The sequence below is a fragment of the Anoplolepis gracilipes genome, chromosome 11 (genome assembly GCF_047496725.1).
Source record: "Anoplolepis gracilipes chromosome 11, ASM4749672v1, whole genome shotgun sequence".
Classification (NCBI taxonomy): Eukaryota; Metazoa; Arthropoda; class Insecta; order Hymenoptera; family Formicidae; genus Anoplolepis; species Anoplolepis gracilipes.
Genome location: NC_132980.1, coordinates 5899457 through 5927344, shown reverse-complemented (window position 1 = coordinate 5927344; position 27888 = coordinate 5899457). Strand labels below are relative to the sequence as shown.

Genomic DNA, 27888 nt, shown 5'->3' with positions numbered 1-27888 from the left:
TATTTATAATAAATCTTTATAATCTATTTAATTTAAGATTCCAAAACATATACATATGAAATATTTTGACAAATATTTATAAAATATTCAATTAATTATTAAACACTTAATATATATTTTATATATCTCGACATCTTTGTACAGTGACTCTCAACCACCCTCGGATCTAGTCAACGCTTGATCTAGTTTTTTTTCATATATTTAGCGTCGCGACGCTACCGCGTTGCTTCATATTGTTTTGGGAATATCGCGTCTTTGATGTTTAAAACATTACGTAACAACCTAAACGATACATCTTTGATAAGCCATACTTCATGGCTTACGCATTGTTTGGCATAAACGACATGTTAACATAGTTTACATTGTTTACGCATGAACTATTACAGTTTACCGGTAAATTATCGCCCAACCCTGGTAGAGAGTAGAGAGCAAGAGGAAAGAGAACCCGCATACAAACTACACACTACACACGCGCCCGCGCGTGCGAAATGACACGAGATGCGCAGAATTGATGCGAACTTACCCGCGCGCATCGCGGTTCGCGGTTGGCCCGCAGTTGGCCGGCCTGAGAGGGTATCTGGCAGTTCACCGAAGATGGCGGACTCGGTTGGCATGCGAGGGACATTGACGGAAAAGCGACGAGTACGCGAAAAATCGGCAATTCTGTGTTAAAGCGACATTGTCAGCGTGAGCCGTGGTTCGGCGTGCATATCACAGGGCGGGAGGAGATCTCTCCATCGGCCGAGGTAAGCGCGACATTGATTTTCACGGGATGCAAGACGGATGCGACCGAGGGCCGCTGTCGGTCGCGCGCGGCCCCCGCTGCCTAGGCTGGCCGCGCCTACTCTGTCATCGACTACTTCTTTCCCCCTGTACGTCTCTTAACGTTATCCACGCGGTCCCGCGAGCACGTCTTTCGCCGCCCAATATCGCCGTTCCGGACCTTCGAATTCGTTGGCTTTCGTGCAAACCTTCCTGTTGAGAGCAAGCTCTCGAAGAGAAGAGTCCGAGCGCTCGGGACGGGGTGGTCTGCTTTAAAGATCGACCGAGGTTGTGCGAGAGGCGCGAGTCTCTCTCCTCGTCTATATTAGAGGTATATTACTGAGCGACTGACAGTTGGCTAGCAATTTGTCGCGATTGTCTATCTCTTCGTGTATTACGACGAGATATTACGGACTATAATGAGTATCTCATGAGCCTGAACCGGGCGGAGCAGCCTCTCAAGTTGCGCCGAAAATTTGCCTCGCCCTTAGTCACATCGGTCTTTTTTACCCTTATCTCTTGTTACATGTTCGATAGACGAAAAACACAAGTGTCGTCTCGATTCGACATCTTATCTCGATACAACTAGGTACCTTCTCCTTGTTCTTTTCACTCTTCTTGTATTTTAATATAAATTTATTATTGTAAAATTGTCACAACTATTTATATTCGCTCTTCTCGGACATGCTGTGTGTTTTAAGCGTAATATTTAATTGTTCAAAAAAAAATGTGCCGACTCAAATATTCGTTTTTTTTTTTTTTTTTTTTTTTTCAGCCGTCTAATATACGCCATAATTGCGCAAATGGTAAAAGTTAAATCGCGTCACGCACACTTTATTCTTTCAAGTTATAGTTGCTTGCAATTTTGCGATTAAGCACACGAGGTCTTTTTATCTCGAGCCAGTAAGTCTGCGGAGAAACCTGATCGATACATACTGCGTCACTTCCACATTACCTCCATGCTGAAATCTCGAGATTCGACTTCAGTATTCAGGATAAATTACCATTTTAATGTTTGCGTCTATCTTGAATTTTTCCGAATCCTAAATCGCGTTTACGCCAATCAACCGGTTGATGTACAACGTCTTGAAAGATGAAATTTCTCGAGATAATGTAATGTAATTTAATCTTAAATGTAATTTAATCTTACTAATATGAGAATTGAACCATTTTCACGTAAATTCCAAGCATGCACATTGTCGCTATGATGGTTTGCACCAGCCCTCTCCAACTCGTCTACTATATTGTGTCTTTTGCTGTCGCCATCCGCAGCATGGCGCTCGTTGTTTATGTAGGCCCCAATGAAATATAGGCTGCATTCCAATATTTACTGAAAATTGAACATATATAGTGTACATAACGTAAATTATAAATTTTCAATACTATCAAGGTTCAATGTTAATAATTACGACATTAATGTTTATAATTACAATTAAGAAATATTTAAATTTGTTATTTTAAACAATCGTGTGAATAAATAATAAAAGATTCTTCGCTTTAAATTGAAAATTTGTTTTTATACATACTAAAAAATACTAAAAATCTTATTAAAGTCTTGATAAATTTAAATTTTACAGAATTTGGCTTGTTTTTTTTTTTAATTGATTTTTTAAAATATTATTATTACATTTTCTAAATATGCATTCGTACAGAAATATAAATTATTGAAGTCAGCATTTCACAGAGCTCGAGTATTTTTTGTTTTTGAACCTCTGCTTCAATTCTCCTAACGTTATCAATGATTTGGAATTTGTTTCAATGACTGTGCAAAATACTATATAATAATAGCATGCGATAAAAATGCTGGGTGATCGTTACAGCTTCCGGTTTGTTTCATTGAACGAAAAAATTGCTATAGAAAGCAAGAAGAAAAAGATATGTATCCTTTTAAAAATGTTGATTGCAATTGGTGGGATTACTTAAATATTTTGATATAATAATTTTCGATAAGCTAAATGTTAGCCAAACTTCTAGAGCATCTTGACTGATTTTCTAGTAGGAACACTCTTGAAACCAATGCTACTTAAATAAGTTATACTATCCAATGTCGAACGCAAGTTCTTAATCCTTCTGCTTTGCCTTGTAAGATTCTAGCAAGCTACCATTTTTGACGTTTGTTTTCCACTCATCTAATTTTTTTAAGGAAGATTCTATATTTTAATTTAAGATTTAATTACAAAGATACACGATAGCAAAAACTTGGGACAAATGCAAAATGGGAAACTTGCAACAAATGATGATCTTTCTCGACAATTTCGCTGAGGAAAAATTATCTCCAAATTGGTCAGAAAATCGATTATTAAAAAAAGATCCGATAGTTTTGGTATGTTGTATTTTTAAATTTAGAAATAATGTAACTGTTGCTATAAATTAATAATGAAATATATAAAAAATGACATAAAGCAACATTTATAAATTTATAATCAAAGACGAGAGAGAGAGAGAGAGAGAGAGAGAGAGAGAGAGAGAGAGAGAGAGAGAGAGAGACGAGAGAGAGAGACGAGATCATGCATCATGAATTTATATTTATTTTTTGTCGCAACATTACTAACAATTATGGTAATATCTTAAGACATGTGGCATTAATTTATTTTGTAACATAACTTATCAATCTCATGTTTCCTACTATGATGTTACTAAAAATTATAATTCCTATTTTAAGATATGTGACAAGTCAATTTATCTAAGATAAAAAAAAAAAAAAAAAAAAATAATAAATTCAAGTATGTCTAAATACGTCAAGTACTTGAAGTGAGTCTCGCTATTTATTAAAAATGCAAATGAAACTAATTCATAATTTCGAAATCATCTATGAAAAATTTTAATTCTAGAAATATCAATCCATAATATACGTAATTGTATGAAAAATTATTTATAATATAATTTATAACATGAAGTTTTACTTTTTCAAGATTTTAATCTCAAAACTATATTCCCTAGTTTAAATTAATAATATAATAATCAGAAAAATAGTGCGAAATATGAATCAGCCCTCTGCGACTCCTTATCCAAGCCACGTAACGGTCATACTCGTTAATGTCGTTAACAAACTTTAAACCATTATTAATATTCAAGCTCAGGAGTTTTAACTCCAGTTGAAGACTGTTCTTGAGATGTTTCAAACCATGAGAATAATATTGATACTGTATTTGGTTTTAACTGCGGTTTTTGTAAGGAGACTGCAATCAAAAATATGATTAAATGTAATAAAGACAATAAAAATCAAATATGTCTTTCCAAAATTAAGCTTCTTATATGATAGTTAAATGATAGATTCTTTCGATATCAGATTAAAGCCCGCACTAAGAGTGCTAGTAGTCACTGTAGGCCGGGCATAGATATAGGCGTGTGAGCATTTCAGTGTGAGCCATTGAGGATTTTAGATTTATTTGCGTGTTGTATTATCGGCAAGATCGATTTATTGAACATGTACATAAGGCTAACAAGAAAAAAGTTAATTTTGTTTCGATACCAAAGGAGGAAAATTTAAGAAAAAAAATGAAAGTGCTATTCATAAAACAGATATCCCTCTTCTAAAAAAGGCTGTTATTTACATATTGTTGCCTCTTTTCCGAGATGCTGCTTAGTTGTCTCGATGTCTCGTTGTCATGTGCGTTATTGCAACTTGCTTCGCGCATGTCCTCTGTAGCTGTCAAATTTTGACGGTTTATGTGACAACTTGTAAGAAATTAAATTAAAGAAAAGTTAAAAAGAAAGTTAAAGAAAACGAAGAGAAAAAGAGAGACAAAAAAAAGGTATATTATACATGCATGTATTGTATATGATGAACCTATACATAAACTTTTCCTATGATTTTATATGTATATTTGATATGTAATTTATATTTATCTAATTAATAGAAAAAAAAAAGAGATGAAAGAAAGAAGGAGAATATTAAATAAAGAAAGAAAGAAAAAGAAAAAGAAAAAATGATGGTTTCTTAAAGTCAACCGTAAATATTAAAATTAAATATTTAACAATCAATTAGCCTTGCGGAAAAAAGAAACTTTAACGCGTAACATAAAAAACTTTAACATAGAAAAAAATTCTTCTGGCTCCAGATGGAACTATCAATATGTTTTAATATAGTACAAATTACTGCAGCTAATAATTTAATCTGATATCGAAAGAATCTATCATTTAACTATCATATATAGAAGCTTAATATTGGGAAGACATATTTGATTTTTATTGTCTTTATTACATTTAATCATATTTTTGATTGCAGTCTCCTTACAAAAACCGCAGTTAAAACCAAATACAGTATCAATATTATTCTCATGGTTTGAAACATCTCAAGAACAGTCTTCAACTGGAGTTAAAACTCCTGAGCTTGAATCTTAATAATGGTTTAAAGTTTGTTAACGACATTAACGAGTATGACCGTTACGTGGCTTAGATAAGGAGTCGCAGAGGGCTGATTCATATTTCGCACTATTTTTCTGATTATTATATTATTAATTTAAATTAGGGAATATAATTTTGAGATTAAAATCTTGAAAAAGTAAAACTTCATGTTATAAATTATATTATAAATAATTTTTCATACAATTACGTATATTATGGATTGATATTTCTAGAATTAAAATTTTTCATAGATGATTTCGAAATTATGAATTAGTTTCATTTGCATTTTTAATAATTAGCGAGACTCACTTCAAGTACTTGACGTATTTAGACATACTTGAATTTATTATTTTATTTTTTTTTTTTTATCTTAGATGAATTGACTTGTCACATATTTTAAAATAGGAATTATAATTTTTAGTAACATCATAGTAGGAAACATGAGATTGATATGAGTTATGTTACAAAATAAATTAATGCCACATGTCTTAAGACATGTCATCATAGTAGAAAACATGAGATTGACATGAGTTATGTTACAAAATAAATTAATGCCACGTGTCTTAAAACAGATATTACCATAATTTTTAGTAATGTTGCGGCAAAAAATAGATATAAATTCATGATGCATGATCTCGTCTCTCTCTCTCTCTCTCTCTCTCTCTCTCTCTCTCTCTCTCTCTCTCTTTCACCATTGATTATAAATTTATAAATGTTGCTTCATGTCATTTTTTATATAATATATCTCATTATTAATTTATAGCAACAGTTACATTATTTCTAAATTTAAAAATACAACATACCAAAACTATCGGATCTTTTTTTAATAATCGATTTTCTGACCAATTTGGAGATAATTTTTCCTCAATGAAATTGTCGAGAAAGATCATCATTTGTTGCAAGTTTCGCATTTTGCATTTGTCCCAAGTTTTTGCTATCATGTATCTTTGTAATTAAATCTTAAATTAAAATTCTATTAAAATAAACTTCGCCTGAAATTAACTGAAGAACATAGTTTTATTAATCTCTTAACTTTTAGAAAATTTAGTTTGCGGTAGCGCTGCTTTTTCAATTATAATTAAAAAATTATTGATGTTTCAACATTGACGAAAAATTTTTAATTAATCATAGAATCTGTTATTAAAAAAACAACCGGTGATCTTGGGACACTATTTAATAATAGCAGTTTGTATCTTATTAATAGTTAGTTCCGTTAGTTTTGATACGCTTTGTCGTATTTTTTTAAATTTTGGAAATAATGTGATTGTTTCTATGAAATATTGAGTTATAACTTCTTTTTGAGTTATAATAAAAAAAGCGAATTTTGCCTATTTTTTCTCTTAATCCTTAATATATTACTTTGTAATAATTAGAATCTTTATTTAAGTTATTTATTTTAATAAATATTAGGTTGGCAGAAAAGTAATGTCGTAATTTTGGCTCAAAATTCGAATAAATTTGTTTATATTTAAAAACGACTTTAATCTATAATGTAATGGCCGTTGTTTTATATACCTTTTGCCATCTTGCAGGCTGCTGCATAATTCCTTGCGCGTAGAACTTGTGCGTTTTTTCATCAAAAAGCTGTTGAAGGTGATTTTTGCAGTCCTCCAAAGAAATGAATGTCTTATTATTAAGAAAGTTTTGCAAGGATCGAAATAGGTGGTAATCAGAAGGAGCAATGTCTGGCGAATATGGTGGATGTGGTAAAATTTCCCAATCCAGTCGTAATATTTTTTTCCGGGTAGTCAAAGAAACATGAGGCCTGGCATTATCTTGACGGAATAAAACACCTTTTCTATTCACTAGTTTTGAGCGTTTTTCTGCAATGGCTTCCTTCAGTTTGTCCAATTGGGCACAATACTTATCTGAATTAACCCGTACATTCTTTGCAAGAAGCTCATAATAGATGGCACCTCTCCAGTCAATCAAACAATAAAAATATAACTTGTTTTGCTTCATTTTTTCTCGATCTCAAGTACAAACGCTTCTACATATGTTTTATGTAAGTTAAATGATACTTAGAGATGCCATCTAGTGTCATTTACCGTGCAATGTCATCTAGGTCGAAATTTTTTTTATTATAAAAAACACTAAAGACTCTATTAAGAAAATACATTATTTTCCTTCCAATTCAATAATAATTAGATATATTATGAAAGAGAACATAAAGCAAAATTTATGAATTTATAATCGATAGTGAGATCATGCATCATAAACTCTTGTCTATTTTTGGCTGTATCATTAATTCCGTTCATTTGGGAAAAAATAGGAAATTTAAATAAAGTAAATAAAGTGATAAATAAAAATGTAAGACTAAATTGCACATTAAGTGATTTTATATAACACAAACAAATACATTAAAAATTTAATTATGTCATAATTATGTTTTAATTGTGTCTTATTGTCAATGCAAAGTCTCAGTGGCCGTATTCTCAACTCGTTTGCATAATATATGTTTAGTAACGTCAACCGTCATGTAGGAGGCACAAAAATTATAAATCATGCGTTAGGATGTGCGTAACGTCTGCGTAAGCAACCAGTAGATTTATTTTGTATCTTTTTATACCTAACGCATGCGAAAAATCTTGAATTAAAAAGTACAAAATAAATCTATTGACTGTTTACTACAATCACGTGGAACAAGAGATTCATAATTCGAGAGTATGTCACCATTAATTAATACTCACGACAATACAGATTGATAAAACAAAATGTACTCTTTGTTTGTAGTATTAATAAATGATTCTAAATCTTGATCAACTTGTCATAATATTGTCGTAATACTCGAATTCTTATTACTATTATGTCTTTTATATATATATATATATTGTAATTTAAATTGCACAATTGTACATTGTAAAATTGAATTGTATAATAGATAAGCGATTGACACTAGTACATTTCATTAGCGGTCAAAAATTTATTAACTGATTAGATTGCAACGAAAACTGGAATAAACTACCATTCAGTTATTATACATTGCTGACAATAACATGGCAATAGCGGTATTAATATAAGTGATATTAGTCCTGATATCAATTTTTCTTGTAATAGAGAAATATTTTTCTCTATCTTTAAATAGAAAAAACATAAGGAAACAACACGAAAGCTGTTTTTATTTCATCTTAAAATATCCTCAAAGAAGTCATTAAAGTCATTTCAGTTATAGACCCCAGAGATAAAAATGAATTTCTATGACGTCAATCCAAGGAACCTTAACCCAAAACGATATAGAAAGAATGGCTCGTGACGAAAAATACTATTTAAATACCTTATTTAAATTTAATTAATTATTTTTGATTGGACATGCGTAAACGATGACTGAATATCATAGAATTGAATAATTCAAAAGAATAAATTATTTACTGGATGAGGTAAATGTTTACATTATGGCCATCTTTATGACACTTTTTTTCAACATTCTTTTACAACGAAAAAAAGAAAATGAAAAGAAGTTTGTCTATATTGTGGTAGGGCAAAGTAATACGACGACGTATTGCAGTGAGATACAGCAGGGGATCGGCTTGTCAGTAGTGGGAGAAAAACATTCCGTTCTATCAAGTGGACAGGTATAAGGAACTTGAGTTAGTTTCAGATGCGCTCAGTACATGTTTCGATAGTCGTCGGTTAATCTTGGAAGAAAGCTAATTTATTACGTTTTATTATCGCCAACTCGGAGAGAAGTCTTTGCGATTCTTCTTCTCCCTCATCTCTCTTCGTTCTTCGAATATCCTGCAAAGTCAAGAGAGACAATCGCATTATGAGGCCGTTAGGTAAGCAAAGATCTGATTCGAAAAAAATGTTTTGATAAAAACGACGTTTGTGAGAAATCTAGAATGCTTCTCGATTAGTTTCAATCTCGACAGAGCGCGAATAAACATCAACAGAAGTTTACCAAGGTATAGATAAGGCGATAAATAACTTTGATTGTATACACATGTCACCGTCGAGCCTATTATTATATCACGAACAAATGAGGAACGTTTTTTTTTTTTTTCTTTAAATTTATCGCTGATTGAATAATTGATGAAATGATTTTTTTATGCGGAAAGGATAATATCTCTTTCTCTCCTTCGAGATTATCCCACGTGCTTGTGTATGTGTCCTGCTGATTGTCAAACGGTTATCAAACTATTACGATATATTATGTCTGCGCCTTGAAATTAATCTGAGTCGTGTGGCGTATTTAATTACGATGTTACAACATCTGACCGTATTTACTTGCGGAGGTCAAAAGTGAGAGTACTATATTTCGTGGCTGCGAAATTTACATCTCGTTAGGTTATTTACGTTAAAACCTGTTTCTCTACAGTGCTCTCTAGAATGAATTAGGGAGAAGCTTTAAATCTTTAAAGCTTAATGTATAGGTCAATATATTCATGATTTAAATTAACCCGTGATATTCTTGAGATATCTCTTTTTTTCATATAATGTAATATTATATTTCGTATATACATATAATATTTCGAATATACATATTTTTCGGCGCAGAAGTGGTAAAATTATATTTACGGAAAATATACGAAACGTGAATAAAATTTAGTAGTTCAGAAATTTCTTAATTCAATCACTTTTCGCATATATTATCTTGCTTTCTTTATTACTTACATATGTCCGCAAAAATAATGCAAATTAATTTGTTTGAATTCCAATTTTTGTGGACGTGAGTTCTGATCTCAGATTAATTTCTTATATCTTAAAATAGGAATTATTACAATTTTTATCATTTTTAACATTTTTATATTTATTAAAATTTAAAAATAAACACGAGCTCATAGTTTATTCTCTTATTATCGATCATAAAGTCAAGAAATAAAATCATGTGAATACATAGTGCTATTTTAATAAATACAGCTTATAAATAACTAAGTAAATAATCTTTTGAATTTTTGTCTGTTTCGAAAATTAATACAAAAGTAATTATTCGCTTGTGAGAAATGTGTGTTGGATATCTACCTAAGAATTTCATATTTATTATGAAAAGAAAGAACGGGAAAAAAATGCCTAGATAGCACAAAATATTTATAATAATTATTTAAATATTTTAACAGGTTAGATTGAATAGATCATAAATATTTACCATAAATATTCTAGCGATATATTTGAGACAAATAATTACTATAAATATTTATTTTTTACTTATCATAAATATCATATAAAGTATTTCATCTATATTTGAAAAATATCGACTACAGATTTTTATCAAATATTTATATAATATTTCATAAAAATATATTTTCATAAATATGTGTGTTTTCTGGGTATGTGTACATGTATGATTTCTTTTGACACTTCGCTATCTAAAAAAGGGTGGATTTACATATTCGTATTTGATCACGATTGCTCTACCAATCGTCCATGCCAATTAGATAAGAATGTCTTTCCAGTCGCGTCTCTCAGCCACGCTCCGATGCGATGCGTGGCATGCATTTCGGAAGTCAATGTCCCGCTGACACACTTTGGGACGCAGCAAGCGGATGCAAGGCGTGCTATTGGCCGTTATTAAACACGCTCTGTCGTGCAACTGTTTTACTATCGCGAACGAAAACCTGTATTAATATTACGCAAAATTTCGCGTTCGAACAAGTCCCAAGTATACCTAAATTACCCCGGTATATACCTGTTATCAAAAAATGCAAAGTAAATAAAGCGCGTGGCGCGATAAAACTTTTCCCGCTTCTAGTGTGAACACTTGCCAGAATAATCTTTCCGCCTCGCCGAGAAATTTACGATATCTCCTCTTCGTCGGTGGAAATCGTAGGCTTCTCGCGTACCTAACTATCAATGGTAATAATGACTCGCGATGTTGGAAGGAACGCTGTTTATCGCTTTTTTATTACTTTTATTGCCGCTCTTGCAACATTTGGTAAAAGGCGAATTGTACAACCGGTTTCCATATCGCCGAGGTGTCCAAGTTACACGTGCAAAATATCAGACGTTATACTTATCATCGGGTCACCAGGGAGGACACCGGAGGACGGTGAGAGTGATGGTCGAAATAAAAGGAGGAAGGGAAGGGTGGTCGATCGGTTTCGCGGTCGCGGTTGCAATCGTGACCATGGTCACGATCACGTTCGCGCTTGTCGGATTCGTCATGTAACGGGTTTATATGTACGTGTAACGGACTCCCCGGACGCTCGGTTTCTCCCGGTCGCTTCGCCTCGAAGTCAGGACAGTGACCTAGAATCCTCTCGCTGTATCCGTTTCTATGTTTATGCATCTATGCGTGTTTGCCTCTGTATTTAAGCGGTTATATCGATACGCCCGACCGAATTTCCGTCTTGTCCCGATGAAAGATTGCGAGAGAAAATGTGAACGGGATTGTCAAAGTGATTTGAAATACCACGGAAAATGTCAAATCGTAAAACTGATATTTTTTCAGTGCGATATACATATCATACATTTTTCATAATGTAAATTTTATTATCGTAGACGCGAAATTACGCGCTTTACATATTTATGATTGATATTTTTTTGCTATCAGATACTTATGCTGTATTATCAGTGATGTTTAAAATATATTTATCGTTAAATTAAGATTTTGTACAATTACATTGCGTAATTATATTTATTTTGCTAGTGCACTGTATCTGTATTTTTATTATATTTTAAATATTAAAAAAAATACAATATAATATCTACAAAAATTGAACATACTCAATGAGAATACCAAGGAGAAAAAAAGTACAATTTAATAATTAATAAAAGTTTTTTTTACTGTAGCTTAAAAACAACGAGTTTAAATTTTTTTTATTAAACTAATAAAATTTTTAATTAAACTTTGTATTTTTACATGCAATAAAAAAAACTTATATTAGCTATCAAATAATAATTATACTTTCTTTTTCCTTTACGTATTTTCATTGAGTATGTCCAACTTTTGCAGGTATTATAATACTTACAAAAATAGGTAGATATATTATATTGTATTTTTACATGATTTGGATATATAATAAAGATTACATACAATACACTGGCAAAATACATTGCGTTTTTTTTTTTTATTTTTATTTGATTCATTATTATAAATATTTCAACAAAAAATTAGATGTGGGTTTTTTGTTAAAAATAATCGATATTTTATGTAAATTACGAAAACGATATGATGCGTAACATTTACACGTAATGGCAAGAAAAATATTATTTAACATAAAAAGACTATCATTTAATATGTAAAGCGTCAATTTTATGCTTCCAGTGAAAAACTTAATTTGTTTGTTTGTTAAAAGTATAGCAATAATCCATGTTTTATGTAAATTACGAAAATAGTACGATGCGTAATATTTACACGTAATGGCAAAAAAAAAATATTATTTAACATATAAAAAGACTATCATTTAATATGTAAAGCTGCAATTTAATGTCTCCAATAAAACATTAAGTGTGTTTTCTATTAAAAGTGTAACAATAATCCATGTTTTATGTAAATTACGAAAATAGTACGATGCGCAATATTTACACGTAATGGCAAAAAAAAAAAAAATGTTATTTAACATTAAAAAGACTATCATTTAATATATAAAGCGTTAATTTAATGCTTCCAGTGAAAAATTAAATGTGTTTTCTATTAAAAGTGTAGAAATAATCCATGTTTTATATAAATTACGAAAAACAGTGTGACGCGTAATATTTACACGTAATGGCAAAAAAATATTATTTAACATAAAAAAGACTATCATTTAATATGTAAAGCGTTAATTTCATGCTTCCAGTGAAAAATTAAATGTGTTTTCTATTAAAAGTATAGCAATATAATCCATGTTTTATGTAAATTACGAAAATAGTACGATGCGCAATATTTACACGTAATGGCAAAAAAAAAAAATGTTATTTAACATTAAAAAGACTATCATTTAATTTGTAAATATGTAAAGCACCAATTTCGCGTCTCCTATAAAAAAGGTCAGGCTTTTTATATTGAATCTATAATTTTTAATTATGCAAAAATAAATTATATATCACTTACAAGTGAAAACTAATCGATACTAAATACGTAAGGTATAAGATGTTATTTATTAATTGCGATTAATTTAAATGAAAAACGTTTTTTACTATAACATAATTAAACGATAATATACTCTACTTTCCAACACAGAATCAGAACGAAATTTATTTTACCTCTCACTTGAGTTATATAATTATTCTATTTACTAATAACAAGCGTCCACTATTACATTGGTGCAACGGATACCAATATGACATTTATATTCCGGAAAGTAAGATATTATGGACAAGCCATGGAGCAAAAAAATTCTATTTCAGGAAAATATCGAGATTTCACTTTCTCGTTAAGTAATGTAACAGTCGGATAATTACAAGAATTTCGATAATAATTATCTAGATTTATTTTTCCAGTAAATATCCTTGTAATTAGCCATTATATTTCGTGTCTAGTAAAAGCGATCGAGATAAGATTAACATGTTTTAAGATGTTATTAGACGCGATTAATTCAAATAAAAACGTTTTTTTAATTCTAACATAATTAAACGATAACGCTGTTTGACAAAAACGAGCATTTTTTGAATGATAAATATATATGTGTGTATTTATGTATTAAGAATAAATTAGTTTTTTTTCTATCTCAGCTGTGGGTTATATTGTAGGCTTTGTTAATGTAATAAAAGAAGCATTTTTAATCAAAGATTGCGAAAATCGTTTTTTTCTGCACTTTAATATTAATTTTCTTAAAATTTTAATGAGCTATGGTATTTTTATTATGGTATTATCGATTTTTTGATGTTCTTATTGTAAGAAAAATGGAAAAAAAAACTCTAGATTAGTTGAAGAATTCACACATAGATAGAGAATGGTATTTAATAAGTTTGGGACACTTCGTGTGCAGAGCGTTTCATGAAGAATGTTAAAAGTTTTGACAGTTTGTTTTAGAATCACTATTTTGAACAAACAGATATCACATAAATATTAGATTCTTCTATTCTAAATAATTTATCATCGAATTAGTTATGTGCGTGTTTACAAAATGAACACGAATCCTTAATAAGATTTTATTATCATTTTTACGAAACTGAACTGTAGTATTGCCATATGTGGTTCCATGCCTTTCAATATGCATTGATCTCTTTACAAACAATTGCTATGAAAAGCATATGACTCATGTAATTGAAAAGAAAATTAAAAATTTCCTGTGACAAAAAGAACACACATATATATAAATAAAAAGATAAAGAAAAAGAAGTTTTGAAATATTTAAAAAAATATACAACACATTAAAATGTAAAATACTAATTTTTTTCTGATTTTTTTTCCTAATAATTTAATTATCTAGTTTATATTCATCGCGATTTATTACATCATAATGTATCTAATACATTACATTATAATTGTAAATGTATTTAATAAATTACATTATAATTGTAAATTTCTTTAATAATTAATGAAACTGTGCGTGCTTTTTTTTTGTTTTTTTGCGAACAAGGGACAATGTCTACTGTGTTATAACTGTAGCGTGTGTTCAAAACTGCGATGGTTACGTAAATGTCGCATTGTGAACCTCCGCACGCCAGCAAATCGTCGACAATTATCTGCACGTATCGTGATGTCGACTGCGAAATCGAGGCGAATCAAAAATACATTCACTTGTTTTCTCGGCTGTAATTTTTCACGACGATTCTTTTAATAGCCCAGCTCCATCGCCATTACGTATACATATATGTATATGTACTTTCTATTTATTATTTTACAATTTTTGTAAAAAGTGTTTCATTAAATTTCTAACTCTTTTTCTGTCCTCCCGTCGTACGAGAGGGAAAAAAAAATGCAACTGTTGGACAATTGATACAAATAGTGCATACGGTACGTGAGATAACGAGGATGCGTATCGTATCACGTCATGCGTTCGATATGCGAGGAGAGATAGGAAATATATTTTTCGCCCACCCGCGATTAATACACTTCGTGACTTGTCTGAATTTCTAGAATCATTTTGTCCACGAGAACTCATTCCTTTTTACAGCAATAAAACGGAATAGCCTCGTAACCCGCTTACGGTACGTTAGACCACATCGTACGCAAATCGGTTGGCAAGGCATGCTTGTACGCCCTTTCATGACGAACGATTATCGATCTCCTATCTGTACTCTCTTATTACATCGCTTTAAAGCCAGCGTTCGCATCCGATAAAATTATAAAAAATTATCTTATATACATCTTATGTACTTTTATACATTTTTTTTAATTATAATTAGTTATTTTCATATTTTAGAAACGTTTAAAACAACAGATTATTCTGAGATCATAGAACAATTATATATATATATATATATATATATATAATTATATAAACAAATTATATAGAATAAATACATATAATAAATAAACAAATAAATAAATAAATTTACTTATTTATTTATTATATATTATTTTTTTATATAAATTTTATATATATATATATATATATATATATATATATATATATAGAGAGAGAGAGAGAGAGAGAGAGAGAGAGAGAAAGCGCAAATACCGTGTTTTACTTTTTAATAGCATAAAAAATATTATATTCCATTTCTAATATAAAGGTTTCAAAATAATTGTCTGAAAACATGCGATTTTTATTGATAAATTAAAATTATGTCGGGATATAATAAAAATTCTCTGAATTATTCAACGAATGTTTGTCCTTTATTAAAATATTAATAATAAATATAAGATTTTCTTGATGGAAGATGGGGTGAGAAAAAAGAAAAACTCTATCTAGTAAGACTAATTAGTCTACATGACTATAAAATTAAAAATTCTTTTAAGAGGAAATTCTTTTCTTCACATTGTGATTCTTTTTTGTTTTTCCAAAACTTTGTTGGTGGATATTTGAATGTCTAATTGATATGAGTTGCTAGTGATAGGAGTGATTTTACATTAATAATAACTAACATCGTGATTTAGATGACATCAAGTTTTCCAATTTTTTTATATTTTTATTTATATTATTATTTTATTTTCATATTTTTATTTGACTTTGTTATTTATATCGCGTATTCTTATATATTATTATTAATTTTTCATTATATATTTTGACACTGAAGAGACTCCAGTCAAGGACTGAAACGTTGCATTTTAATTTTCAGTGGTTTTATTATATTTTATTACATTTCTTTATTTTTTTATGTTTGTATTTATTTTTTTGTAATCTGCATTTTTCATCCCCCTCTTTTGTGTTTTATTTATTTCCATTCATGACTTTAATTTTCTTCGCGTATTTATAAGTTGCTTATATTTTTGATATTTTTATAATTTTATAATATTTCAACACATTAAATTTCGCGGTTATTTTGATTTTTAAATTTTGACCATAGTTATTTTTTTGTAATAAATCATTTACTCTTTCAAGCCCTTATATGCCTTACAAAAGAAAATTACAGATGAAAATAAAATATGTAGGTAATGATTATAAAAGTATAAAAAATATACAAAAGTAATAGATATAGATTTTTTTCCATTCGATGATAACATCGCCAATTCTTCTCAGAATCAACGCGAATGTCTAAATACAATACATTCGAGAATGTATGTTGAAACCGGAAGTCAAAGTATCTTTTGATCTCTACTGTAGGACAGTAGAGTGGAACGGTATTATATCTAACATATAAAATAAAGATTGTAAGATTCACTTTAGATAGTCTATAAATCTCGTCGTACTAAGTTCGAGACAGAATTCTATTTATAATTTTGTAACGCTTTGTGTAATGTATCTCCGCTCGAGATAATTTGCTAGAAGTATAATAGAATACTAGACAAAATATGTATATATATTATAAAACATGCGCATAGATATATCAAGATATGTATTTATAGCAGACAAAATTATAAATAGAATTCTGTCTTGAAATATAGATCGTCTAAGGTGGACTCAAGTTTTACCAAAATCAAATAACATATATATCCGAGTTATGTATAAAAATACTTTTTTAGAATAAGAGAGAGAGAGAGAGAGAGAGAGAGAGAGAGAGAGAGATGCAAAATATAATAGAGTTACAAAAGTATTTTGAAACGTGTCTCGGAGAGAATTGAGATACGTTTCTACTAACTTATCTATCGATATTTTAATTCTCAGGATTTTTAAGAAAATTTTTTGCATTTTTTTCAGAGACGAGTACATTGTTGTAAAAGACGCGAAATGAATTCGACGGACGTTGGATCTGATTGTAAGTCGCTTGGAAGATCACGATACGGCATAAACGTGTGTGAAAAGAGGACGTCGCAGATGCTGTTTCCTCGTTTCTGAGAGCCATTCTTGTCATTTCGTTATTTCTCAAGAATCAAATAATAGAAGAATAATCATTAGAAAAGAATTGATCAGATCGCAGAACAGGTAAGCTGATTAATAAATTAGTGTGTACGTATCTTTACTCACAAAAATAATTTTGCAATTTGAACAAAAATTTTCTAGGTGTAAAAAATTAATTGAAACAGATAAATTATTGGCAAATACTGTGATACTGCATATATTTTGTATTCAATCAATTTAAATGACAGAGACAGAATTTATATCTGTACTAAATTTTTCTGCGATGCCTATCTTTGAGGCCTATTGTAAAGGACAATTTTATATTTGTGATTAATATTTGGCAATGGGATCTAAATTTTCTAGAGATATTGCTAGAATATTGCTGCTATAAATTCTATACGTGGCAAACAATATTCTAACATTCTAACAGATACAAAAAGTAGTAATAAATTTTAATTGAGACATCTAGAAATCTATCTACATTAGCAAAATATTTTTTTGAGTGTTCTATACAATTTTTTTCGCTTTTGTTTGAGGTCCCGATTTTTTTAGCACGCGAGCGATAAAAACGAAAAAGTGATAAAATTAATACAGCATAAATATATTATTCATTTTTTAAATTTCAAAGAAAGTTTGTTCAAAGATGTTTTGTAAAAAAGATGTTTGGCTATATGTTTTTCTCAAGACAAATAAAAAAGGTTCTATAAAATATGTTCCTAAAATACTTCGCTAAAAAGTTTGTCAAGTTGACACTTATAGTACACCCAGACAGCACAAAATATTTATAATAATTCTTTAAATATTTTATAAATATTTATAAAAATATTTTAAGATTTTAGATTGAATAGATAATATAAATATTTACCATAAATATCTTAGCAAATATTTGAGAAATATTTACAAAATAATTACTATAAATATTTATTTTTTATTTATAAAATATTTATATTAATAAAATATTTACAAAATATTTTTAGTAATTCTTTAAATATTTTATAAACATTTATAAAAATATTTTCTAAATATTTTTAAGATTTTAGATTGAATAGATCATAAATATTTACCGTAAATATCCTAGCAAATATTTGCAAAATAAGTATTATAAATATTTATTTTTTACTTATTATAAATATTACATAAAATATTTTATCTATATTTTAAAAATATCTCGAATAAAGATTTTTATAAAATATGTATGTATTTTTATATTTCAAAAAATATATTTTTATAAATATTTATAAGTATTTATCATAAATATTGTGTGCTCTCTGGGCAATGTTCGTATCACGAAATTAAATAATATTCTTATTGTGAAATTTCCATTCAAATTTTATTGTTATTTCAATATCGCATGTGTAAAATAAACATATAGATGTATCTTGTACACGATTTCTCACATAATCACAAATAGCGCAAGAGTAAGAAAAAGAATATTTTATCACCGTCCAACTGATAATGAGTCATAATATAGATAATATTATGATAGCGGATTCTCTGTAGATACTCGACTATAAATGTCATATTTTTATTGATTTCCGTAGAAATCTTTCGATATAGTACTTTAATATTTATTTTTAATTGCACAAAGGGTTACTTAGATTTGAAATTGGTAACGCGAACCTTAATTAATTATTGCAATTTTAATAATTATTTAATTATTGCAATTTTTAAGTTATCAAAGTCATGATAACTTAAAAATTGCAATAATTAAATAATTAAAGTTCAACATTAATATCGAGAAATTGCATATATCTATCTTCAGTCTAAAAATAATATTCGCAAATACATACAATCAGCTTTCAAAGGGTCAAAGTTTTTATAAATAATCAAGATGTGTATAATATTACAATTTTAAATGTTAATGGCCTAAGTGTATTAATTAATTTTAAGTTTATTAATTATTTTAAGTAATAACTATAGCAATTATTATTTAAAATAAAATTATTAATTATTAATTAAAGTAATAAAAAATAAATAATAAATAATATAATAAATTATAAAATAAATAATAAATAATATAATATTATTAATTAAAGTAGATAATAAAGTAGATAATAAATTTATACAAAATTAAAAATTTTGAAAATCGATTCTGTTTACAATATCATTTATGAGAGATGTGAAATAACAATGTTAGTGATAATATTGGTACAAGAAAAAAAAAACAAATAATTTAGAGTTTTGTTTATTATATTAAATATTATAAATTTTTATTCATTATTTCCTATACATTTTTTTCAAATAATTTAATATATATATTTCAAACCTCCATATTTTTATAACGTTACAGTAAGAAAAGTACATATATGTATATGTAATGCAATGTATGATATAAAATATTTTAATTGTCTACTTTTAATTAAATATGAAAATAAGTAGAAAATCGAAAAAAACCTAATTTACCATAAAAATTTTAAGATTTTATGATAATTTTGGAATTATAAATATTTAAAGTTAAATATCATAGCATTTAATATTTACACATTAATGACCGTAATTACCATCAAAATCCAATAGAATCGATTTTGAAAGTTTTAAATTTTTGCATAAGTAATGATCACACAAGAGGTATGCGAGACACGCTAGATACATACAGGGTTCGCCACCAAAATCCGGACAAAATGAATAATTTGTTTAAGCAAAATTTTATTTATCAAAATGTAAGAATTAGGGAAAAAACTTTTTACACATTCATAATGACATTCTTTTAGAATAAAATTATTCTATATAACCGCCTTTTGCATCGATAATTGCTTCGATCCTTGGCCTAAAGCGCTGGCACGCTCTCTGCAATACAGCCTTGTCCATATTTGTGAACGCCGCCTTAATAGCCGCTTGGAGAGAGGTCACGTTAGGATGTCTCGACTTGTTGGTCACTCGTTCAACAACGCTCCACACGAAATAGTCCAACGGATTCAAATCTGGACTGTTCGGAGGCCAGAATTCTTTAGACCAAAACATTGTCCGACAATCAGTTTTGAAAGTGACTCGTGTGCGCAGGCGCGCCGTCCTGCTGAAAGACGTACAGTCTTGCGGGGACCACAGTATCTATCCACGGCTTCACAACATTCGTCAGAACGTGTAAATAAACTTCTTTTGTAACAGTTTCGTGCTTTTTAAAGAAATGTGGCGGCATAATGTGACCCTCACTAGAGACGACGCCTAGGACGTGAACAGAGGCCGGGAATTTCGTCCTAGCTATTACGGGGACTTCATCAGGATCGTGAGCGAGCCAACGATCATTCCTTCGGTTTACCTTGGCATTGACAGAAAAAATTTTCTCGTCCGAAAAGAACTTTATGCGTCTCGCAGCTTAGTTTTTCAGCGAATTCAGAAGCAAGTGACAGCGAGCAACTCTCTTCATTTTAGCAGTCTCGGAAAGCATTTGGCGAACTTTTATTACATAGGATTTATAACGTAGGTCCTCTTCAGCAATTCGACGCATTGTAGTGTCACTCACATCCAAAGTTCTAGCTATTTTTGTCAGAGACTGCCCAGGGTCCTCTAAAATGTGCTGTTGAGCCTTTGCGATAATTTCTGGAGTTCTTACAGACTTTTCTTTTGAGTGCCTCTTCCTCGTCGGGTTTGCAGAACCTTCTGTGGACTTCTCCGAAGCAAAAAATTTAGCCGCAACATCATATACAGTCGATCTTGGGTAACCGAAAAACCGAATATAACCTCGGTCTGAGAATGTCCAGCGCGAAGACTTTCTATTATCGCCGCTCTTCGGTTATATTCCGCACTCGATCTTATTTGTTCGGACATTTTGAGATTATGCACGTTTATTGAAAACATTTGAATTGACGTAACGATAACAACGACCCCCCGCCAAAGTTAAATAAGATAGGAAATTCAAATTTAAATTTGTCCGGATTTTGGTGGCGGACCCTGTAGATAATAGACACGCTATGTGAAAAAATAAAAAAAAAATCTTTGTAATATATCAGTCATAGTTTGAGAAATAGACAATTATTTCACTTTGATACAATTCCTAAGAAAAAATTAATATTGAAACTCAATATTAATTTGAACCCAATTTTAATATTGAATCAATTAATCAAAATCATTTAATTAAAGTCGAACACAATTAATTAAAGTAGAATCAATATTACATTACATTACATTAAAGTTGTAAATTAAACATCAAACACCAGAAAAAGCATAATGTACATACCTCGATATCTATCGCTTATCACCGGATCATCCATCTAATTTCTTTGTAAGCATTTCATTCTATAATTTAATCCACTTGATCGATTTATCTCGAACCCTACATCTAATATATATATAATTTTGAATGTAAAAAATCTAGAAACGTAGAAGTATATAAAGAAGCAAAAAGACATAGAAATCCGAGGCATACTTTCTATTGGAAAGTAATCAAGGAACTTGACGAAATAATTCAGGTAAGATATATTAATATAAAATTCACCTGAATGTTAAATAAATTAATAAAACTAAATTAAGTAAGTTTGGAAGTGTTTTTTCTAATTCCTGATACCTTTTTAAAAGACGCGTTCATTGACAGATCCTTGATATGGCCACAATGGCTGGAGGGGAGTACACATCCGTGAAGGACTTTTACAGAGATAGGTCGATTTTTATAACCGGAGGTACGGGTTTCATGGGTAAAGTTCTGGTCGAGAAGCTACTGAGATCGTGTCCGGATATTAAGAACATCTATCTTCTGATGAGACCCAAAAGAAGTCAGGATGTGCAAGAGAGGTTGCGGGAACTCTTAAACGCACCGGTAAAAAATCTCTTCCTATCTTTGTTATTGTTTCACTGCTGTTGTTTCGAAAAATATAAAAATTTTTTATTCCCTTTACCGATTAGCTGTTTGAGAAATTACGGCGGGATTCTCCGGGGCAGCTGTCGAAGATCGTACCCGTGGCCGGTGACGTTACGGAACCGGAATTGGGCATCTCTGCGGACGATCAAGATATGTTAATACGAACCGTATCGGTTGTTTTTCACTCAGCGGCTACAGTTAAATTCGACGAGGCGTTAAAACTTTCGGTCACCATAAATATATTGGGCACCAAAAGATTGGTTCAATTGTGCCATCGCATGCATAACGTGGAGGTAAGATAAACATCTTTTTTTATTCTGCTTCTTCTTCTTCTTTTTCGAACCATCGCAACCATCGAGCCGAAATTGATTTCCACATCTTGTGCAAATCAAAATCGACTAATTAATAAGACATGCGTTTGGTTATCAATCAATCTTATATTTTACGAATGTGCACCTTTACCTGAAAGATTACAGCGTCTTCTTTTTTCTACGGAGGGTTACATCTCTACTGCATCGAAAGATATCGCCCTCGAGGTATAAGTCCTCGAGAATCTTTCGATTGAACTTCGTTTCGTTTGCTCATGGCATACGACGTCGATTTTTAATTAATCAACAGCTTTCTAATTCTATCCAAGTTTCTGCTTAATACATTCAATTCGTACCTACATTTTGAAAGGTAAATAGAGCCGGTTATATGTATATAACGGGTGTATTTGTTCTTTGCACTCTTATTATATCGCGTGATTCTATTTCGAAGCATTCACCGATCACCTGTTCAATAATCATGTTTATATATTCTTTTTTTCATATTATAATTTAAATTAATCACAGATTATAATGTGAGTAAAAACACAGACGGAAAGAACAAAAAAATCTGAAAAAAAAAGGAATAAATTTTACTTTATTTTTAGTTTATATCAATATTTAGTTTATTTTAATATATGTATCCAGATATATCGAAAGAAACTTATAAATAATGACAATTTATAATTTATAATCTATAATGTTATATTATTTATAATCTTTTTTATTTTTTTATTTTTGACAAATTTATAAGCAAAAATTGTTCAATTTAATATTTATTGATAATATTGGATTATAGAATAAGTACACATTTTAGAATAAAAATTCAATATTTCTCACGCACAAGCGCGTAAAAAAGGATAAAATTTATAAATATATCTAATTAATGAAAAGTTTACTGGCTTGAATTTACAGAGCTCTTTAATAAATGTTACATTGTGATTTTAATATTCTCTTTAATTCAATCTCCGGGGAAATTAATTTTTTACGCCACGCGTATTAAATTTGCTAATTTTAATTGTTAATTTTTGTTGTCGTTCGTGAGTTTGCTTGCGGTTTCGCACTGCTACGTTTAAATAATTGGTTATTTTAATTTGAATATTTTGGAGGTTCATTGTTATTTTTTAATTTTTTATTTACACTGAAGGAAGTCTTTCTTTAGAAGTGTACTTTATTTCTGTAATTTTTTCCGTACACACTTTACACATAAAGGCTCATTTAAGAGTCATTTATACATATCCGTTCCGTATTCATACCGTACTGGCAAAATCGGATATGATCGCAGATTTACACATATCCAGATCGCATTCGTGAATTTTTTGAAATAGCACGTCAGTCTTGAGACGTACGTGATCATGACAAATCTGTCAGAAGATGAATTGTATTAATTTTGGATAGAGGAGAACTTTTTTTTAAAAAAAAAAAAAAAAGAAAACGAAATTTATAGGCTCACAAAGCATGTATACAGAACGTAAAACGGAGGTTAAATTTTTCACTTCATATAAGAAAACCTTGTTGATTAACAAATTTTATAATATTAATTGAATTGAATTGTATATTATATATTATCATATTGTTTGAATATAATTAAATATTTTCTAATTAAATATTAGATTTATTAACAGTTACATTATTTCGTTAAAATTATTTTACTAAAAATTATTTGGTATCTTATATAATAAAATATTCTACAAAATATAATAAAATATAATTATCTAACAAAATATAATAAAACTATTCCTACAAGAAAGTGTTATTTTTACACGGATGCTGTATGGATGCTTATTTACATTTGTCTGTACATATCCGTATTCACTACGTTCAGTGCCGTCCGTTCCGTGAAAATTCGGTCGCCAACGATACCGGTGATGTCAGTACGGATACGGAATAATGTAAATACTTACATTTAATCATATAGAATCGAATCTAGCATCCGTACACTAATGTGCACGGTACGGATATGGAACGGATACGGAATATATATAAATGAGCCTTAATAATAGCATTAGGAGTGCACGTTTAATCACCCAGACAACGCACAATATTTACGATAAATATTTATAAATATTTATAAAATTTTTTTTTAAATATTATATAATTATTATATACATATTTTATAAAAATCTTTAGTGGACATATTTTTAAAAATATAGATTTTAATGTAGATGAAATATTTTATGTAATATTTATGATACGTAAAAAAGATATATTTATAGTAATTAAATAATTATTACTTGTAAATATTTCTCAAATGTTTGCTAGGATATTTTATGATAAATATTTATGATCTATTCAATCTAAAATCTTAAAAAATATTTATAAAATATTTAAAGAATTATTATAAATATTTTGTGCTGTCTGGGCAACGCACTGGGTCGAGAGTCGGACATTCACGCAATCGCAATTCATGTTTCTCGCAATTTATGAACGAAAGTAAACGTTAAACATAAACGCAAGTTTTTAATCGCAGGCGCTCATTCACGTGTCGACGGCGTATTGCAATTGCGATCGGCATGACGTCGCCGAGGAGATTTATCCAGTGGGGAAGGAGCCCGAGCAGGTGATCGCTCTGACAAAGTGGATGGACGACAAGATGGTCGAGGACCTGACTCCAAATCTGATCGCTGGCCGACCGAACACGTACACATTTACCAAAGCGTTGGCCGAGCGAATGCTCCAGCGGGAGAGAGGTTCTTTACCGGTCGCGATTGTCAGGCCGTCAATCGTGTTGTCATCGTACAGAGAACCGGTTGCCGGTTGGGTAGACAATTGCAACGGACCTACCGGAATCATTGCTGCCGTCGGAAAAGGCTTCTTCAGGTAATACGAGAACTGTCAATTAATGATAATGCAATACGTAACATTATTCTGATATTGGCATCCTAGACTTCAGATAGTAAACAATATTTGTAAAATATATTCGAGATATTTATAATAATTATTTGAATATTTTATAAATATTTTTGTAATTTTAGATGGAACATAAAGATTTGAAAAATATTTACAAAATATTATTACAAATATTTATTTATTTATTTTACTTATAAATATTATATAAAATATTTAATCTATATTTTAATAATATGTCGAATATAGGTTTTTTGATTTTTTCCTCTTAATGTATGTAAAATATGTATAAAATATTTATATAATATTTAAAAAAATAAATATTGTGGTAAAATTATTTATCATAAATATCATGAGCTTCAATAATCTTCATAAATCGTACATTATTTCTATAAATCTTATTTATAGGAATATGCTGTGCTATAAGGAGAAAGTAGCGGATTTGGTGCCCGTCGACATAGTGATAAATCTAATGATTTGCGCGGCATGGAGGACTGCCACGGATCGCACCGACACCATCACGATTTACAACTGTTGTACTGGTCAGCAAAATCCAATAACTTGGAAACAGTTCGTCGAGATGTCATTTAAATATTGCCGGCTACATCCGGCAAACGATGCGCTCTGGTATCCGGATGGTCGATGTCACAGCTCTATTATTTTGAACAAATTGTGCGTGACGCTTCAGCACACGCTACCCGCGCACATCCTGGATACCCTTGCACGATTAAAGGGCTCACGGCCAATAATGGTCCGGGTGCAGACGAAACTCGTCAAGGCTAGCAAGTGTCTGGAGTACTTCAGCACAAAACAGTGGAACTTTAGAGACGATAATGTACGACGACTCGGTGAGCAGCTCAGTCCGGAGGATCGGGAGACATTTATGTTCGATGTCAGGCAGATCGATTGGCCATCGTACTTGGAGCATTACATCTTGGGAATACGACAGTTTATTTTAAAGGAGAGCCCGGACACACTGCCAGCTGCTCGTTCACACATCACAAAGTGAGACACCTTTTTTTTCCAGTGCAATTTCTCTATAGAATTTTTTCTTAAAGTCTGTTGAGAGAAATTAATATTAAAAAATCTTTTTAGACATCAGTGTCGAGCTTTCCATTAAAATGTGTACTTATCTGTATACTTTTTTTCTTATTTATTTTATTTTTTACATTACTTAAGAGTATTTATGTGTTAATGTTCAGTAATTTACTCACATTATTTTGCCATCATGTATTACTCAGACAGCACAAAATATTTATAATAATTATTTAAATATTTTATAAATAGTTTTAAGATTTTAGATTGAATAGGTCATAAATATCTTAGTAAATATTTTAGAAATATTTATAAAATAATTACTATAAATATTTATTTTTTACTTATCATAAATATTATATAAAATATTTCATCTATATTTTAAAACTGTGTCGACTAAAGATTTTTATAAAAATATTTACATATATAATATTTCATATAATATTACATATATAATATTTCAAAATAATATATTATATTAAAAAATAATAATAATAATAAAATATATAAGAATATACATAATATTATTATATAAAATATTGATATAATATTTAACAAAAATATATTTTCCTAAATATTTATAAATATTTGTCAAAATATTGCGTGCTGTCTCTTTTCTATCCATCTATTTATTTAAGTATTGTATTTATTTATTATTGAAAAAAAAATCCGTCAATCTAATATACTTTCACTTGTGTCTGTTGTAGATTGTACTGGCTTCACAGGGCTATGCAATTCGGGATGCTGATAATAATGATACGCGTTCTGCTGTTACGCAACGCCAAGGCGCGAGGGGCTATCTTTTCGCTGCTGTCTATCGTACTTCGCATATGCCGCTTGATTGTTTGACGGCTCAGAATAGGCCCGGTCGATGATGATCGCGATGATGATCAACGTAAAACGAAACGGCCGCTATTCACGGAGCAGCGTAATTTAAACGTGCGATTTGTTCTTCGACCTCGTTGCTCAGCCTCCTCAACGATAAAGCGCTACCTTAACACCACCAATCGATTAGCCTTCTCGATATTAATCGTTGACGAGTAATTAATAATACATCATCAAATATTTGATTCATATGTCAAAAGTGGTTGGTTACCGATTTAATCGAGCGCGGGAGCGAAACAAGATCTTCCTGATGACATATTAACTCCCGACGAGTACAAGTTCTCCCATTTTGCATATGTCATTATTATTATTATTATTATTATCATCATCATTATTCTTCTTCTTCTTCTTCTTCTTCTTCTTCTTCTTCTTCTTCTTCTTCTTCTTCTTCTTCTTCTTCTTCTTCTTCTTCTTCTTCTTCTTCTTCTTCTTCTTCTTCTTCTTCTTCTTCTTCTTCTTATTCTTCTTCTTCTTCTTCTTCTTCTTCTTCTTCTTCTTCTTCTTCTTCTTCTTCTTCTTCTTCTTCTTCTTCTTCTTCTTCTTCTTCTTCTTCTTCTTCTTCTTCTTCTTCTTCTTCTTCTTCTTATTATTATTATTATTATTGTTGTTATTATTATTATTATTATTATTATTATTATTATTATTATTATTATTATTATTATTATTATTA

The 27888-nt window shown here is 30.0% G+C and overlaps 1 protein-coding gene across 3 annotated transcripts; it reads left to right on the top strand.

Annotated features, from left to right (window-relative positions):
* Positions 1-566: 566 nt before the first annotated feature.
* LOC140670797 (putative fatty acyl-CoA reductase CG5065) lies at positions 567-27563 on the top strand. 3 transcript variants are annotated; one of them, XM_072901557.1, is made up of 8 exons: positions 567-746; positions 17214-17438; positions 21667-21760; positions 21883-22104; positions 22191-22439; positions 24922-25271; positions 25707-26303; positions 27041-27563. In XM_072901557.1, exons 4-8 carry the CDS (start codon positions 21892-21894, stop codon positions 27180-27182), a joined length of 1551 nt encoding a protein of 516 aa, XP_072757658.1. In that variant the 5' UTR covers positions 567-746; positions 17214-17438; positions 21667-21760; positions 21883-21891; the 3' UTR covers positions 27183-27563. The 3 variants fall into 3 exon arrangements, with proteins under 3 accessions (XP_072757658.1, XP_072757659.1, XP_072757657.1); XM_072901558.1 differs by lacking the exon at positions 567-746 and adding an exon at positions 8468-8885 and having other exon boundaries at positions 21867-22104; XM_072901556.1 differs by lacking the exon at positions 567-746 and adding an exon at positions 8471-8885.
* Positions 27564-27888: the final 325 nt, after the last annotated feature.

Coding starts and splice junctions, on each gene's coding strand:
- LOC140670797 (XM_072901557.1), top strand. CDS start 21,892: ATGGCCACAATGGCTGGAGGGGAGTACACATCCGTGAAGGACTTTTAC. Junction 22,105..22,190: donor GGGAACTCTTAAACGCACCG/GTAAAAAATCTC, acceptor TTTACCGATTAG/CTGTTTGAGAAATTACGGCG. Junction 26,304..27,040: donor GCTCGTTCACACATCACAAA/GTGAGACACCTT, acceptor TGTCTGTTGTAG/ATTGTACTGGCTTCACAGGG.